This window comes from Saccopteryx leptura, chromosome 4, assembly GCF_036850995.1.
Source record: "Saccopteryx leptura isolate mSacLep1 chromosome 4, mSacLep1_pri_phased_curated, whole genome shotgun sequence".
Lineage (NCBI taxonomy): Eukaryota > Metazoa > Chordata > Mammalia > Chiroptera > Emballonuridae > Saccopteryx > Saccopteryx leptura.
The window spans coordinates 50,450,172-50,466,803 of record NC_089506.1 but is presented as its reverse complement, the minus strand read 5'-3'; the positions used below and the strand labels follow the sequence as shown (position 1 = coordinate 50,466,803).

The following is a 16,632-nucleotide window of genomic DNA, read 5'->3' as shown; positions in this document are numbered from 1 at the left end:
GGATTGCAGGGTGGATCCCTATTGGATACATATAGAAGTCTGTCTCACTCGGTCCTATCCTCTAACTCAAAAAAAAGGAACTTGCTTATTATCTTTCCAACACAGACTTGCTTATTATTTACATTTGTTATTAGCCTTTCTGTCTCCCCTCTCCCTCCCAATGGGAGAGTTCTTTTTTTTTCTAACTCAAGCCATTGTCCTCTGTTTTAGAGCTACCTTCTTACATTTTGGGTCCTGGTTACCTCTTCTTGCTCATAGTCTCAATCCCTCCCCTCTTTGAAAGCACCCGGGGCTTGCCTGACCAGGCGGTGGCGCAGTGGATAGAGTGTTGGACTGGGATGTGGAAGGACCCAGGTTCGAGACCCCGGGGTTGCCAGCTTGAGCACGGGCTCATCTGGCTTGAGCAAAAGCTCACCAGCTTGGACCCAGGGTCACTGGCTCCAGCAAGTTACCAGTCTGCTGAAGGCCCGCGGTCAAGGCGCATATGAGAAAGCAATCAATGAACAACTAAGAAGTCGCAACGCGCAGTGAAAAACTAATGATTGATGCTTCTCATCTCTCCGTTCCTGTCTCTCTGTCCCTGTCTATCCATCTGACTCTCTCTCTGTCTCTGTAAAAAAAATAAATTAAAAAAAAAAGAAAAAAAAAAAGAAAGCACCCGGGGCTTTACTGTTAGAGCAAGCAAATAATGCCCTTATTTTATTTTTATCCTTTGTAATACTAGTCGCTTATCTCCCTTCTCTTTCACATCCAAGCTTCTTGAAAAAAACACTTCATCAATTAAGAATTAATTGATGGCCTGACCGGGCAGTGCACAGTGGATGGAGCGTCAGACTGGGATGCGGAGGGACCCAGGTTTGAGACCCCGAGGTCGCCAGCTTGAGCGCAGGCTCATCTGGCTTGAGCAAAAAGCTCGCTGGCTTGGACCCAAGGTCGCTGGCTCCAGCAAGGAGTTATTCGGTCTGCTGAAGGCCCCCGGTCAAGGCACATATGAGAAAGCAATCAGTGAACAACTAAGGTATCGCAATGAAAGACTGATGATTGATGTTTCTCATCTCTCTCCATTCCTGTCTGTCTCTTCCTAACTATCCCTCTCTCTGATTCTCTCTCTGTCCCTGTAAAAAAAAAAAAAAAGAAAAAGAAAAAGAATTAATTGATGGTTACAAAATAGTCATGGGGATATAAAGTACATCATAAGGAATATAGTCAGCCTGACCAGGCAGTGGTGCAGTGGATAGAGCATTGGACTGGGATGCAGAGGACCCAGGTTCGAGACCCCGAGGTCACCAGCTTGAGCGTGGGCTCATCTGTTTTGAGCAAAGCTCGCCGGCTTGGACCCAAGGTCGCTGGCTAGAGCAAGCGGTTACTCGGTCTGCTGGAGCCCCCTCCCCTCCCCCCATCAAGGCACGTATGAGAAAACAATCAATGAACAACTAAGGTGTTGCAATGGAAAACTAATGATTGATGCTTCTCATCTCTCTCCATTCTTGTCTGTCTGTCCCTATCTATCCCTCTCTCTGACTCTCTCTCTGTCTCTGTAAAAAAAATTAATAAATAAGGAATATAGTCAATAATATTGTAGTACATATGTATGGTGCCAGGTGGGTACTGGAAATATCAAGAAGCACTTTGTAAAGTATATGATTCTGTAACCACTATGCTGCATACCTGAAATCAATACTAAATAATATTGGAAGTAAACTGTAACTTAAAAACATGTGTAAAAAAAAAGAAAAATCCCTTTATCCTTTCTGCCTCTTTCACTACCCACCAAAATTTCAGAGTCATCACTGAATTAACTGACCAGCAGGTACTCTAGTTGTCGTTTTCTTTGACCTTTCATCAATTCTTGATACTCTTCCTTCTGCAAACACCATCCTTCTTTGTTTGTTTGTTTTTTGTTTGTTTGTTTTTAACAGAGACAGAGAGAGAGAGTCAGATAGAGGGATAGTCAGGGACAAACAGGAACGGAGAGACGAGAAGCATCAATCATTAGTTTTTTGTTGCACATTGCGACACCTTAGTTGTTCATTGATTGCTTTCTCATATGTGTCTTGACTGCGGGCCTTCAGCAGACCGAGTAATCCCTTGCTCAAGCCAGTGACCTTGGGTCTAAGCCGGTGAGCTTTTGCTCAAACCAGATGAAACCGCACTCAAGCTGGCAGCGACCTCGGGGTCTCGAACCTGGGTCCTCTGCATCCCAGTCCGATGCTCTATCCACTGCGCCACCACCTGGTCATGCTCGTCTTTCCATGTCTTCCATGACACAAGTCTATTTTCTTTCTGTTCTCCTCTGCTTTCCCCCGGCTGTCCCATGGTGGAGGTATCGTCAGGACTCTATGAGGCGATTTTACCCTCCGTGGAGTCAGGATGGCGGCGAGAGATCCTGCCCAGGCCTCTCCTCTGAGCTCCGGATGTGGGTGTCCCGCCGTTTCCATACTGACTCTTCCTCATGACATTCAAGGGCACCAGCCCACAGCAGAAATCCTGGTGTCATTCTGGTCATTGTTTCTTTCCTCAGCTTCTATATCCAGTCTATCACTAAATTCCATTAGATTTTACCTCTTAAATTTATCTTAATTCCACCCACTTTTCCCCAGCTCTGCTCTTTCCCTCCTGGTTCAAAATGCCATCCTCTCTTGCCTGGACAATTGCAGCAGGTCAGCCTGTATCTGTTCTGGCTCCCTTTCTCTATTCTCACACTGCCAGACTAATGTTACCCTTCGCATTGTTCTTAGAATAAGGACAAAGAATCTTAACATGGCCTCTGTGGGGTTTGACCCACCAGCCTTGCTCTGTAGCCATGTTGGTTTCCTTTCAGCTCATCTGGACATCGAGGCACCTAGATAAGTTTTTTTCTACTGTGTTTTCATCTGTTCCCTTTACTGTCTTCCACTGCACATCTCACTGTCATGTTCAGGGACATGTTCTCTCCCGGGTAACAGGAATCCTTCTGTTCATATAGGTAATAGCTTCCGGATAGTGACTGGTGGAGAGGTGATAGTCTATAAATATTCATTCCCTTTCTGTATCCCTCAAAGGTGTGCCGTCTGTTCATACATACATACACATACATGCATCTTGTTTCATTAGGTTATCCATATTTCACTCAACTTGTAAGCAGACATCCAGTCATACCTTAAAATTTGCTGACTAGCTAACTGTAACCAAAGGACAAAGGAGAGCAGAAGAATTCTTAGTTAACTGATCTAGGAGAGATTTTATTATATTTGAAGCTCGGGGATAATGTTAGGAAATTTAGATCTGTGGGACAGGATGCAAGGTGGAATAAATTCTGAAGAAAGACGGGACAGACTCAAGTACACAAAAATTTTATCCAAAACAGCTCCAAAGAAAGTCTTAAAAATATACTCTTTCCTTGTGTCTCAATCTGGGTGTTTTTTTTTTCCTTTGCAGGTGTGGCTGGATCTCTTAAAACCTATTGTCAAGCAGATTAGAAGTAAGTATATCCGCGTGTTTAACAGCGATGTTAAATATAAAGCCAGTGTCCTCGTTTAGACGCCTCGTCTGTCCTGCGGTGTCAAGTGCTTAGTGACACAAATTCTTTTTTTGTCTCATGATTGCTTTTCATCATCCCCTAATCCTTGTACCATTAAAATGTATGTTCTGCAATTTTAACATATAACAATTTGGTAATCAAAACCTTGCTCGGATAATCAAATCGTTTTGATTAACCACTGAACCGTGTTATTAAAGCCCCAGAATCCTTGAGCTTGTCTTGCCCGTGCCCATGTTTCTTACTGTCACTTCTGAAGGGGGAAGGTAAAGCCATTTAGTCATAGAATGGGTGTAAGGTTTTCTGTCCTGCTTCCTCAAAGCCTGTGAAATCAGAATGCAAGTGTGATTTGGAAAAATATGGTGTGTGTGTTTCCACTTCTGAATTTCTGAATGGCAGGCAGAACTGACGGGAGTCTGGTTTGCATTTACACCACGTGTTTAAGGAGGGTCTATGAGAAGAGGAAGAACAGACAACATTTGATTTTTCTCTCTCTTCTCCTCATGCCTCAGTACTGGTCCTTCCTCCCCTCTCTCTGTTGTGAGATCAAGTTCAGAGCCACGGTCTGTTCTCAGAGTCATCCCAAATAGTTCTTCACTGCAGCCAGAGCCTGGGCAGCGACTGAGGATAGTAACAAAACTATACTTCTTTAGCTGAGCCCACAGCACACAGTATCTTGTGGGATCACTTTTCTGTCTGGTTAAGAAACCCCACTGGGTCCCTTGCAGCTGTTTATGTGGATGTAATCAATGGGCACACAGTGTCTGTTGGGCCTTATGTAGTTGAAATTGATGTCCGTCTGTCATTTGAATTAAGCAATTATTGATACTGAAAATGAAACAGCCATTGTTTCTTTAACATTTATGGGTCCTGGCCAGTGACCAAGTGGCGGGTAGGAGACTCACTGCTGAGAGAAGCCCCCAGGCCTGATGGCTGGAGGTAGTACAGAGTCTAGAATGATGGCATTTGTGCCTATAACCACTAAGGGTGGAAAGGAATCTCTTAGCACATTAGCAGATGCAGCACTGGGTGTCCCTTTCATCTCCATGTGCTGGAGCTAGCAATGTGTGACAGAGCAGTCACTCTGTATTTAGTGCCAGCATCTACTTCACTTCAGGTTCTCTAAGGCTAGGAGTGCCCTCATTTAATTCCCTTGTCTGTGAAAATAGCTGAGAGGAAATAGCATGGTCTTCCCATCTTACCCATTCGGCTACTATTATTTTGTGACCCAGAATTGACATGTGAGGGTTTTGTTTATATTAGAATGATTAGGGAAAAGCCTGGGTTCTCTTGGCTTCAGTATTTCTGTGCCTTGTGTTCTTTCTTCCTCCTAATTTTGTGTATGTCGGCAACCTCTTCACCTAATATGTCATTTTTGTTTTTTCCCCTAAACTTGAATGTGTTGGCATAGAAATTGTGATACGACATCTGTTTTTGTAATAGTGAAAAGCAGGGCAAAAAGACATTTTCTGCTTCTGTACTACTGTTAAAATTGGGATTTGGTTATAGTGCTCTTTATTTTATAGAACATAAGTGTATTGTTGTCATTCCAAACAGCAGAACCTGTAAGATTGCTCCTATACTGTAGCTCATACATGAAACAAACTCTGACTCAGATCACAAATTATGTTATAATCTATTTGTTCTAATTCTGAAAACAGAATTTATCCATGTCCTTCGCAGTCTCTTCCTGAGCACCCCCTCCCAGACCTGCTTCCTAATTTTGTCTAATTCATCAATAAGATGGTTTATGAGACAAAGGCTCTGGCTGGCTGTGGCAGGGGCAGGGCCTTAGCTTGCTCTTTTGACGTTTCTCTCTAGATCTCAGGAGAGCCCCTGGCATACAGGTGCTAAATACATATTTGATGAACACATTAGCAGCTGTACCTTGTAGATAGTTAGACATAATAAAGTACTTGGTAGCCCTGACCGGTAGCTCAGTGGATAGAGAGTCAGCCTGGCATATGGACATCCCAGGTTTGATTCCCGGTCAGGGCACACAGGAGAAGCGACCATCTTCTTCTCTCCTCCTTCTCTCCCTTTTCCTCTCCTGCAGCCAGTGGCTCAGTTGGTTCAAGTGTGGTCTTCGGTGCTGAGGCACATCAGCTTCAGGTGCTAAAAATAGCTCAGTACTCGAGCATCAGCCCCAAGATGGGGTTGCTGGGTAGATCAGGGCACTTTTGGGAGTCTGCCTCACTATCTCCCTTCCTCTCCCCTAAATAAATAAATAAATTAATTACATGGCTGATTTACATTTTCATTATCTCCTTTTAAAATTATCTAAAACTTGTATTTGGACTAAAGCAGCTAATTAGACAAAAATTTTAAGAGAAATAAATGCCTTTTAAACCTGAATACAGTTGCAGTCTCTAGAGAAAAAGTTTAATATTTCCATGTAATACCTTTGTCACAGTAATTTAAAAAATAAATAAATAAATAAACAAACAAACAAACAGGTATCATTTTCCCCCACAATGTGAAAATGTGGTTTAGTAATTGAACTTAACCAGCCGTTCAGTGACCTGGACATAGGCAGATGTACTCTTGGTAGCTTGGAATGAGACTCCTTATTTAGTATATAATATACCCCCAGAAAGTCTTTTTTCTTTAATTGCAATCGAAACACAAATCAATAACTGTTTTACTGCCTTTTTTTTCTTCTTTAGGGCCAAAGCATGTTGTTGTTAGGTTTGTGGTGAAATTCTTTCCACCTGACCACACGCAACTCCAAGAAGAACTCACAAGGTTAGTGGTTTGGCTCTTCATTGCTATGGGGTGCCGAGGAGAAGAGAGAGTTAATCTTCTAAGTCAGTGTGGCTAACATTTTTCTCAATGTCTGCTTGACCAGCATCCCTCCGTGCCTCACAGTTCACCCCCTCTCTTCTGGTTCTGCTTACAACATGAAGGAGTGGTAAAGGTCCCACGCGGGCCCGGAAGCTGGTTTCTTTAAGTCTGTGAGAGGAAGTGGCCTGGACTCAACCCATTACTGCCATATTTTCCCTCTTTATCTGTCACGTCACGAGATGGTTTGGGAAAATGAATTTCTTCTCTGAAACTGAGATGTTCACTCCATGTTTCTCTTCCTTGCTCCCCTGGGTGGGTGGACACGAACTGCAGGTCAGTTTCTTTGGCAGCTTGGCCTAGTGGGAGAAGCGTGAGCATCGCGGTCAGGCCTGGCTCTGTGTGGCTGCCAGTTACCTGTTCCCTCTGCGCCTGTCTTAATTCTGCTGTGTCAGTGTGACTGTAATGCTGGCTTGGCCGTGATTATTTTGAGGATAAACATTATTACACATAGAATGGCTGAAACCGGGTAGGGATGTCATGAATGATAACCATCATCATCACTACCACTGTCACCATCGTCACCATCATTGTCATCGTCGTCACTACTACTACTTATTTTGTAATTTGTGGCAAGACACATGAGTCTCTAAAGAGATCAGAGCCCAGTGGAAATGAGTGAAGGTAAAATGCCTCCCTTTAAAGAGCGCTCCTTGAGTCCACCCGTCTGACCAGCCACATTCTTGCGGCAGATACCTTTCAAGCTGCAACTGTTTGAGACCAAGGCTCTCCCATCCTCTCATCCCCAGTACAGAGCACGGAGTCTAGGGAGGGTGACCGTCACTTATGAAAGGAGTGAAGACATCCAGTCAGAGGTATTTATGAGGTGTGTGTGCTGTGTAGCATTGTTCTAGGCACTGGGAATATAGTGGTGAAAAGACAAGCCTGACTCATGGGAACAGACAAAACAAACAAGGAAAATACCAGAGAATGCTCAGGGCTCTTTAGGTCATTGAAGTAGGACGATGGTATAGAAGGTGACTAAGTGACGATTTTACCTTGGTTAGTCCTGGGGTGCCCCTCTGAGGAAATGACGAGGATCTGTCAGTCATTTTCGGAGGAGAAGTCTCCAGGTAGACAGTGCCCGGAGCAGGAACCAGCAACAGGTCTCAGTCCGAGACGTGCACTGGAATGGCGGGCTCCTTGAGGGTGAAGTGCAGCGAGGTGGGCAGAGGCCTGACTGCACCTGCTGTTGAAAGGCTGGTTGTCATGTGGATGTTGTGGGGAGGGCAGCAACAGGGAATCCAGTGAAGAAGTGATTGCCATCTCCCGGGCCAAGAAGGAGGGTGGAGTCGGGGTGGGGGGCAGGTGGTAGGAGTGGAAATGGGGACCTGTGGCTGCATTTGCAGGACTTGTTGGAGGTGGGTCAGTCCACCTTGGTTGATGGGTTGGGGGTGGAGACTGAGGGAAGTCGAGGAGGTGCTTAGGTTTGACTGAAGGCACTGGCTGGGTGTGTTGGTGATAACTACATGGGCATGGGTGGAGGGAAAGAGTGGATTGGGGAGGGGAAGAGAGTCAAGAGTTTGCTTCTGCAACGCTGTGTTTGAGGTACCTACTCGACATTACAGGAATGCGTCCGGAAGGGCATTGGGTACCTGCACGTGGATTCCAGTGAGAGGCGATGGCTTTGTGTTTTCTGAATGAGTCACCACTGCTTGTTTACCTCCGCTTAACGTCTTCAGATTGATGAAGCAGTTAGAGGCAGCTAGGAACTGCAGAAGCCACCAGCCTGCTGAGAACTGCATACAGTTTGCCAGAATGCTTAAAGGAGAAGAGGGGCAGCTGGAGCTGAGCTGGTACACCCGATCACACAGGACGGGGGGGCCGGCAGTAGGCCTTCATGTGGTGTCACTGTCCGGGCTACTGTGTCGTTTCTGGGACTGGCCTTTCTATCGTGAGAACACGCATGCTCCAAGCTGAGCCTTGAAACAAATCTAAGTCCAGCCCTTGGTCAGCAGTGCGCCTTTCCTCCTGCATCCCACTGGGCCTCTGTCCTGCTTAGCAAATGGGCAGCATAAATCCCTTTTTTTCGCTACGTTGTTTTTTTCTCTCTCTATTCTACTTTGCAATGAGTTCTGCACCTTTTCAATTTTTATAACTCGTTACTCTGAGAGGTTTGTAGTTTTCTTAATCCTAATTTTTAAAAAATGTATTGATTTTAGAAAGAGAGTAGGGGAGGGAGAAACATCGATTTGCTGCTCCACTTATTTATGCATTCGTTGGTTGATTCTTCTTGTACGTGCCCTGACTGGGGATGGAACCCACAACCTTGGCATATTGGAATGATGCTCTACCCAACCAGGGCTAAGGTGTGTAGTTTTCTCCCATTCTGGTCCTTGTTATAAAATTCCATACGATTTGTTACCCTCAAGCCAAGTGTGCCTGGCATCTTGCCCGCTGCTCTGTCCGATCTGATAAAACTCCCTCACGTCACACAAGCTCGGCTCGCAGGTTTGGGTTTGTGTTTTCTGGTCCCCAGTGTTAATTGACATTTGAAAAATCTTTCCTGAAGAGAGAATTCTTTAGGCTCAAGGGTGAATAAAACTGATAGAAAATGTAGAGGCTCCCCATGGCTTTCTACTTTGTCACAAGGTAAAATTTTGAAGAGGACCTCCCTGATCCAGGGTATTGACTCCCACGCTCTCAAATACCTGTGTAAGCAAAAATGGAATGGTGTGACCATTGAGATTCCAGGGACTTTTCCATTGCAGATGAGAAGTGAGAGAGGGGTAGGGGAGGCCTAGGCGCACAGTGCTTTAGGCGAGGATGTGTGGAAAAGAGCAAGACCAACAGAAACAGCCTGCAGACTGTATGGTTTGGCAGACTCTAAGTGACTAGTCCTGGGGTTAATTCTTTGGGCCTGCAGGAAGCGCTCTATTTTCCCCTTTATATAGACGGAAGATTAAATTGCACTTTGCAGTGAAACAAGAAGCTGACTTCCTGCCTATTCATCGAACTGCACTTTTGGTGAAACTATCCTACTGACAGTGTCTAGAAGGAGAAAAGCAATGACTCTTAGGTGCAAGTTTTAAAATTTAAGGCGAGCTCTTTGGGAAAGAAGTCACCAGGCTTTCTATGGCAGAGCTCTGAGTCACTTGTCTTGTGCTGATGAGTTGAGGCACACTTCTCTGGGTGTCCATCTTCAATCAAACCCAACTTCTCCTTGGCTGCGTTCATGTGGGTGAGAAACCCTATCGGAACTCACTGTTGTGCAAGGTTTGCTAAAGTGTGTTTCCTTAGGTCAGCAGAGAAATTGTACATGACTCTGAAGAAGAGAAAAGGCCAGACCTCCCAAAGGAGATAAAGGAAAGTAGACATGTGTAAAGTCAGGCGTCAGGTGGGTAGGGTTTGCCACTCTTGCAGTCCCTGAACATGAAAGCCCTTCTTGACTAGTCCACTGTCATTGCCACCCTCCTCACCTCCACACAAGCAGAGTCTGCTCCTTTTGAATGCTTTGAGTGTTTTCCTTGTGTTTGCCAGTTTAATTGTATTTGTTACCTGCTGAGAATACCATAGCCTTTAGCTCTTGTGAATTTGACTGGAATTGCTCCATTTTATAGGACAAAGGGCGTTGCTGAATCTCTAAAGTCAGCACTGCAGCCAGCATGCCTGACTCACAGCTGTCATTGGGAAGTCAGTACCCGGGAAGGTCTTTCTCACATTACCTTCCTTAGAACAGAAAGAGTTATCACGTTCTTCCTGCAGTCTTCAACGTGGCACTGGCCCTTTAACTAAACATGCGATCACTCAGAACCTGCTGCCATCTTGCAGCCCACGCAAGACTGTCACCAAAAGCCCCCAAAGCCAGTCGGACTCTGACTCCATCCCTGTGAACACAGGACCCCATGTTTGAACTGGAAGATGGTAAAATATTCAGAATGCAGTGTTTATGCAACACAAAGCCCTCCCACTTATTATTAAATTAACTACATAGGTGAGAATTACAGCCTGTAGGTCTAAGTGTTGGGTTCAAAGGACAATAAACACTACCTTAGTGCAGAAAGATGGTTTATACCCTCTTCTTATATAAACCTGTACGTTGGTGTTTGTTATTTTATGCTCCCTGCTTTTCTTCCCTTTGGCTTTCCTGAGAGAGAAAACGGGGCGGGGGGGGGGGGGAGTGAGGAGAATGAGAATGAGAACGTGAATAAACATTAAGGGGATTAGATAAAGGTCAGCTCTTAACTGGGAGACCTGTGGTGGTTTCATTTTGTTTTGGGCTTTTGTTTTGTTTTTGATGGTTCCAGAAATGCCCCTTGTTGTTTTTTTTTAGCTCTTTAGTAATGGAACTTTTTTTTTTTTTTTTTTTTTTCATTTTTCTGAAGCTGGAAACAGGGAGAGACAGTCAGACAGACTCCCGCATGCGCCCGACCGGGATCCACCCGGCACGCCCACCAGGGGCGACGCTCTGCCCACCAGGGGGCGATGCTCTGCCCATCCTGGGCCTCGCCATGTTGCGACCAGAGCCACTCTAGCGCCTGCGGCAGAGGCCACAGAGCCATCCCCAGCGCCCGGGCCATCTTTGCTCCAATGGAGCCTTGGCTGCGGGAGGGGAAGAGAGAGACAGAGAGGAAAGCGCGGCAGAGGGGTGGAGAAGCAAATGGGCGCTTCTCCTGTGTGCCCTGGCCGGGAATCGAACCCGGGTCCTCCGTACGCTAGGCCGACGCTCTACCGCTGAGCCAACCGGCCAGGGCAGTAATGGAACTTTTTAAATGACTTACACGGGATCAGTTTTTATTTTATTAAAAAATATTGCTGTCCTGGCCGGTTGGCTCAGTGGTAGAGCGTCGGCCTGGTGTGTAGAAGTCCCAGGTTCGATTCCCGGCCAGGGCACACAGGAGAAGCACCCATTTGCTTCTCCACCCCTCCCCCTCTCCTTCCTCTCTGTCTCTCTCTTCCCCTCCCGCAGCCGAGGCTCCATTGGAGCAAAGATGGCCCAGGCGCTGGGATGGCTCCTTGGCCTCTGCCCCAGGCGCTAGAGTGGCCCTGGTCGCAGCAGAGCGGTGCCCTGGATGGGCAGAGCGTTGCCCCCTGGTGGGCAGAGCGTCGCCCCCTGGTGGGCGTGCCGGGTGGATCCCGGTCGGGCGCATGCAGGAGTCTGTCTGACTGTCTCTCCCGGTTTCTAGCTTCAGAAAAATACAAAAAAATATATATATATTGCTAACATTCACTGAATGATTTTATTCCACTCCCAGTGCTTTCCACATATTGCCACATGCAATGGAAACCTGTGGTTGGTCTTGTTAAAGCCTTTTAAAAAAATAACCTTTTGTTATTTTTAATCAATGTACAGTGTAGAAAGTTAGAATATACAGATAAGCAAGGCTAAGAAGATAACAATTCTGTTCTCCTGTTGCCCAGGAATTACCATTGTTCACACATCAGTGGGACACCCTTTCTGATATTATTCTATGCATATATATCAATATATATATCCTTTTTATCTCATCAGATACCCTGATCATACTCAAACTTCCCCATTTGTCCCCCAAATGCCATTTATATTTGCTTATTCTAAAATGAAATTCACACATTGTATCTGGCTATTATGTCCTTGGACCTCTTTTAATCTGGTGGAGTCCCTCATTTTTTTCCTCAAGAGACCATCTTGGTAGAGAAACTGGACAACTTATAGTACAAAGTGTCTTACCTCTTGAATTTGTCTGCTTTTGCTACCTTGCACTGTTTAGTTCAGTCCTCTAGCCTCAGTGTTTTCTGAAAACTGGATGTTAGTTCTAAAGACTTGACAGATACAAGTTAAACCTTTTTGGCTAGAATTTATCCTAAGTAATGTGTGTGCTTCCTATGTCATAAATGACACTAATTTTGACCATTAGGGTTGGTGGCATTCTGATCTTCCCATTATGAAGAAAGGTCATGTTACTTTGTTTCTATGCAAATGTCCAATTTCCTAAATGGTTTTTACACCAACTAACAATCCTTGCCACCCTTGGCCAGGTGGCTCAGTTGGTCAGAGCCTCATCCCGACATGCCAGGGTTGTAGGTTGGATCCCCGATCAGGACAGATACAAGAATCAGCCAATGAATGCATAATAAGTGGGACAACAAATTGATGTTCCCCCGTCCCCCACCTCCCATTCTCTCTCAAAATCAATAGAGATTTTTTAAAATCCTTGCCAGAGTCAATAATTTCTTTCGATGTAGTAGAATGAGGATCTTCTAATTCTATTATTCCTATTACATTATTAGTTAGCATTCTTCTCTAAGGTAAAACTTTGCTTTATCCACTTGGACTATCTGTATATCCCGATATCCTTTCTACTGGTGAGGCAGATTACATGACTACTTTTTTGCCTTGGGGTACCAATTTTTGAATAAAGAATTGCTTTAAAATTAAAAAAAAGAGAGATAATTGCTTTAATAGTCTCCTCAAATTGGTAATACATTCAGTTCTCCCTGTTTTCTCTTTTTGTGAGTATTGTTATATGAACTTTTGAATTTTTATTAATTCCATGTGTTTTCATTCACTTTAATCATTCTTGTTGCTACTCAAGTTATTGCCACTTTAGCCATTAGATGCCCCTTTAATATGTATCTTTTGCCCTTTTTTTTTTTTTTTTGAAGCTGGAAACGGGGAGAGACAGTCAGACAGACTCCCGCATGCCCCCGACCAGGATCCACCCAGCACGCCCACCAGGGGCGAAGCTCTGCCCACCAGGGGCAATGCTCTGCCCCTCCGGGGCGTCGCTCTGCCGTGAGCGACCAGAGCCACTCTAGTGCCTGGGGCAGAGGCCAAGGAGCCATCCCCAGCACCCGGGCCATCTTTGCTCCATTGGAGCCTCTTGCCCTTTTAATACAACACACTTATTTTGGGAAGCTGCCTTGTTTTCTGGCATAACTAAAAATATTCCAGGCTCACTCTGCACCTTTCCTTACCCAACACCTGGAATCTACCATTTCACCAAGGACCCGCCTCTGTGTCCTTCCAGTGGGTATCCGGATGAGAGCCAGAATCGGGTTGCTAAGGGTTGCTTCTGAGGTAGTGGGCAAAACTAGTAAATATCTTTCTAAAAATTCATGAGTTCATACTGATATTTTCAAATCAATTTTAACATTGACTGTTTTTCCTTAATTTCTTTTGTTTTATAAATACCTCTTTTCTCTTAGCCAGAAGTGTTTACTTGCTTTATCTTACAATAAAAGAAAAGAGTTTTGAAATAAATTGATTTTGATTCATCTGGGAGCTGAGGTTTATGGAAATAGTTAAGTGAATATTGCAGCACAGAAAAGCTACCCTTGCCTGTCCGTTTCCTGTGGGCAAAGCTGTTACTAACCACAATAAACTATTGTTCTCGTCTGGGCCATAAAGCCATGTTTTAGTATATTTGATCTGTGAAGAAATTTTAATATTTGCTTTACCCTGCAAAAATATATAGGGTGGTAAGTTATAGTCTTATGTTTTTATTGCTGTCTCTCTCCATCTAAAATGAAACGTATTATTCATTGTGTGAAAAGGTTACGGCAGGTGTCTTCCGAGCCTGTCAGGGAGCTAGGAGTCTTTGTGTGGCAGTCAGTGGCACCAGAAAGTGAGTCCAGCCTTGCAGACTTTATTTTCCTTGGTGTATGTACCTTTCGTTGCTCACAGCGTGGACAGGTTGCCAGGTGTGAGCCTGACTTAGATGCCAGCCTTCGCCACCCTCTTTGCATGATGCCCATCTCTGTGTTTATGACGCCTGTCTCTCTCTGTGTTCACAGATACCTGTTTGCTCTGCAGGTGAAGCAGGACCTGGCTCAGGGCAGGCTGACGTGTAATGACACCAGTGCTGCTCTCTTGATCTCACACATTGTGCAATGTAAGTTCTGTCAGTTTCCTTTAAGTGTCAAACGTTGGAAACAACACAATGATCTGATTGATTAGAAAGAAAATCAGATCCACTAAAAACAGTAATAATGTCTTTATGTTCTTTTGCTGTTAGCATGAATACTTATGGGTGGAAAACAAAACTCCTAATTTCATTTCATATGTGTAGCCCCAAAACATGGACCCAGTAATTCTGTGCTCTGGTGTTTGTTTACCCTTTTCAAGGACTAGTGCAATTGTTGACATTTCAGTTGTCTCAAAGGAGAAGCTTAGAATGACTGGGGACCAACTAGACTAAACTTGTTCTGTCCTTTGTCATTGAATTTTGCACATTTGCCGTAAGACATAAAACTGTCAAAGATTTTATTTCTTGTATTCTGCTCTCTGGAGTTCAGAACACATGAAACTAAACTAACTCCTAGTGATTCTTAAAGTTAAATATTGTAACTTTCTTAATCTAGACAAAGGATAAATTAGATTGTGCTCATTCTAAGGTTTACTGACAACCCACTTGAGTATTTCTTTCCTCTTGGCCAAGGCACAAGTTGCTTAAAATGGGATATACACATGGTGTTTCGGGAAGGTAATTATTTATATAGACCAAGGTCAATGTGTATAAGCACTAGTATTAAATACCTATATACTGTGCTATCATTTTAAATTTTCCATTGTATACAGAATAGCCTCATATAATTAGCCCCATCTCTTTCAGATAACTGCCCAGTTAATAAGACTTCCAAAGGTTTGTAGGCTATGTCATTCCTAGTAGTCAATAAATTACCTTAGTCTAATATGATGAGGTGTTTCTATAGACCGTGCTTATAATTTTTTGTTTTTTGTTTTTGTACATGGGCATTACTGAATATCTACCAGATTTAGCAGAGTTTTCTTCTCAATTTAAAAAAACTGTTGTGAGAAAGAAGAAATAAAAAGGCATCCTTTATTAAATCTTACTCTGTTCCAGCACTATGTACAGTATCTCATTTAATTCTCATGACAACTCTATGAGATCAGTACTGTTATTATCCCCATTTTTACAAATAAGGAAGCCTTGGTACAGAAGGTTTGCGTAGCTTTTGCCTTTTTTGTTTGATCTTCCCTCTTCATAAGGTTTTGAATCAGGCAGACCAGATTTCTCTTAGTTGATTGGTGACCCTGGCATGTCGCTAACTGCCTCCCCCACACACCTCTTATTTCTTTTGGAACATGGAAATAATAAAACTTTTTCATAAGGCTGTGAAAATGAAATGATAGTCTAAATAGCCAATACTTGTTAAGTGTTTGTCTCCTTTCTTTACCTCTCTACCTGCATCCCTTCCTTTCCAAACAATGGACCATTTTTTTAAAAAAGCTTCTTTATCGAAATAGTAACTTCAAAAATGTTTATGCTCCTGGCCTTTCTTGTAAGCAGAACAGAAACTTACTTTACTTGAACATTCCCGATGCATTGCATCTTATGCCTGTTTCCCCCTCCTGTGTTTTTTCTTTTTGAAGTCTGTTAGCACAATGAGTCTCACTCACACATGTGGGAAGTGGAGATTCACCAGCACTCCAAAAACCATGTGCTCTGATTGGCGCCTCTTTCCCAGACACCAACAGGAAACTCAAAATTCCTGAGAATCTTGAGTTCAAAGAAAATGAAGTAGACAAGTATCTTATTTGCATACTATTTCTTCAGCGATGAGACACACAATATTTTTATAATCTTCTGATAGCTTTTAAAGCCCTCTTTCTGCACTTTCAAGCATCTCATGTACTCAGTCACTGAAGGAGCAATTTCATACTCTGTGAATAGTGTGTTGATTAAAATTATTGCTTATTATTTACATTATCTGTACAGTGTGAGCGATTGACTCATCTCCCTTTTGCAGAATGTGTGTTTATGCTGATGGAAAATTATCTCAGGTGAACTATATCTTCACCTCATGTGTATCTGTATACACAATCTGACTTTTCCTTTTAATTCCTCTCTTTTATTTAAAGTCATAGAGTTGTCTTTCAGCTATTATTTGTTACTCTCTCACTGGGCTTATATATATATATATATATATATATATATATATATATATATCCCCTGTAATATTTCTAAACTTTTAATTTTCTTTAATTTACTATGTTTCATTTAAAGAGGACTAGCTCCTGAAGAAGAACTAATCACTAGATCAGAGGTCCCCAAACTACGGCCCACGGGCTGCATGCGACCCCCTGAGGCCATTTATCCAGCCCCTGCCACACTTCCGGAAGGGGCACCCCTTTCATTGGTGGTCAGTGAGAGGAGCACTGTATGTGGCGACCCTCCAACGGTCTGGGGAACAGTGAACTGGCTCCCTGTGTAAAAAGTTTGGGGACCCCTGCAGTCGTGCCGTTACAATTCCACTTGGGTACTGGAGGTGTGGCAGGGCTACGTTTTCAGGCTGTGTATGTCTCCACATTGAAGATTACGTCTGGAAAA

General features: G+C 43.8%; 1 protein-coding gene across 6 annotated transcripts in view; it reads left to right on the top strand.

Moving 5' to 3' along the window:
- FARP1 (FERM, ARH/RhoGEF and pleckstrin domain protein 1) overlaps positions 1-16,632 on the top strand; it is a 353,515-nt gene that overhangs the window by 248,318 nt on the left and 88,565 nt on the right. For all 6 annotated transcript variants that reach the window (XM_066380657.1, XM_066380653.1, XM_066380659.1 and 3 more), the window contains exons 4-6: positions 3,418-3,460; positions 6,184-6,262; positions 14,075-14,172. In XM_066380657.1, coding sequence (XP_066236754.1) covers positions 3,418-3,460; positions 6,184-6,262; positions 14,075-14,172 — 220 coding nt within the window. The remainder of the gene's footprint in view (positions 1-3,417; positions 3,461-6,183; positions 6,263-14,074; positions 14,173-16,632) is intronic.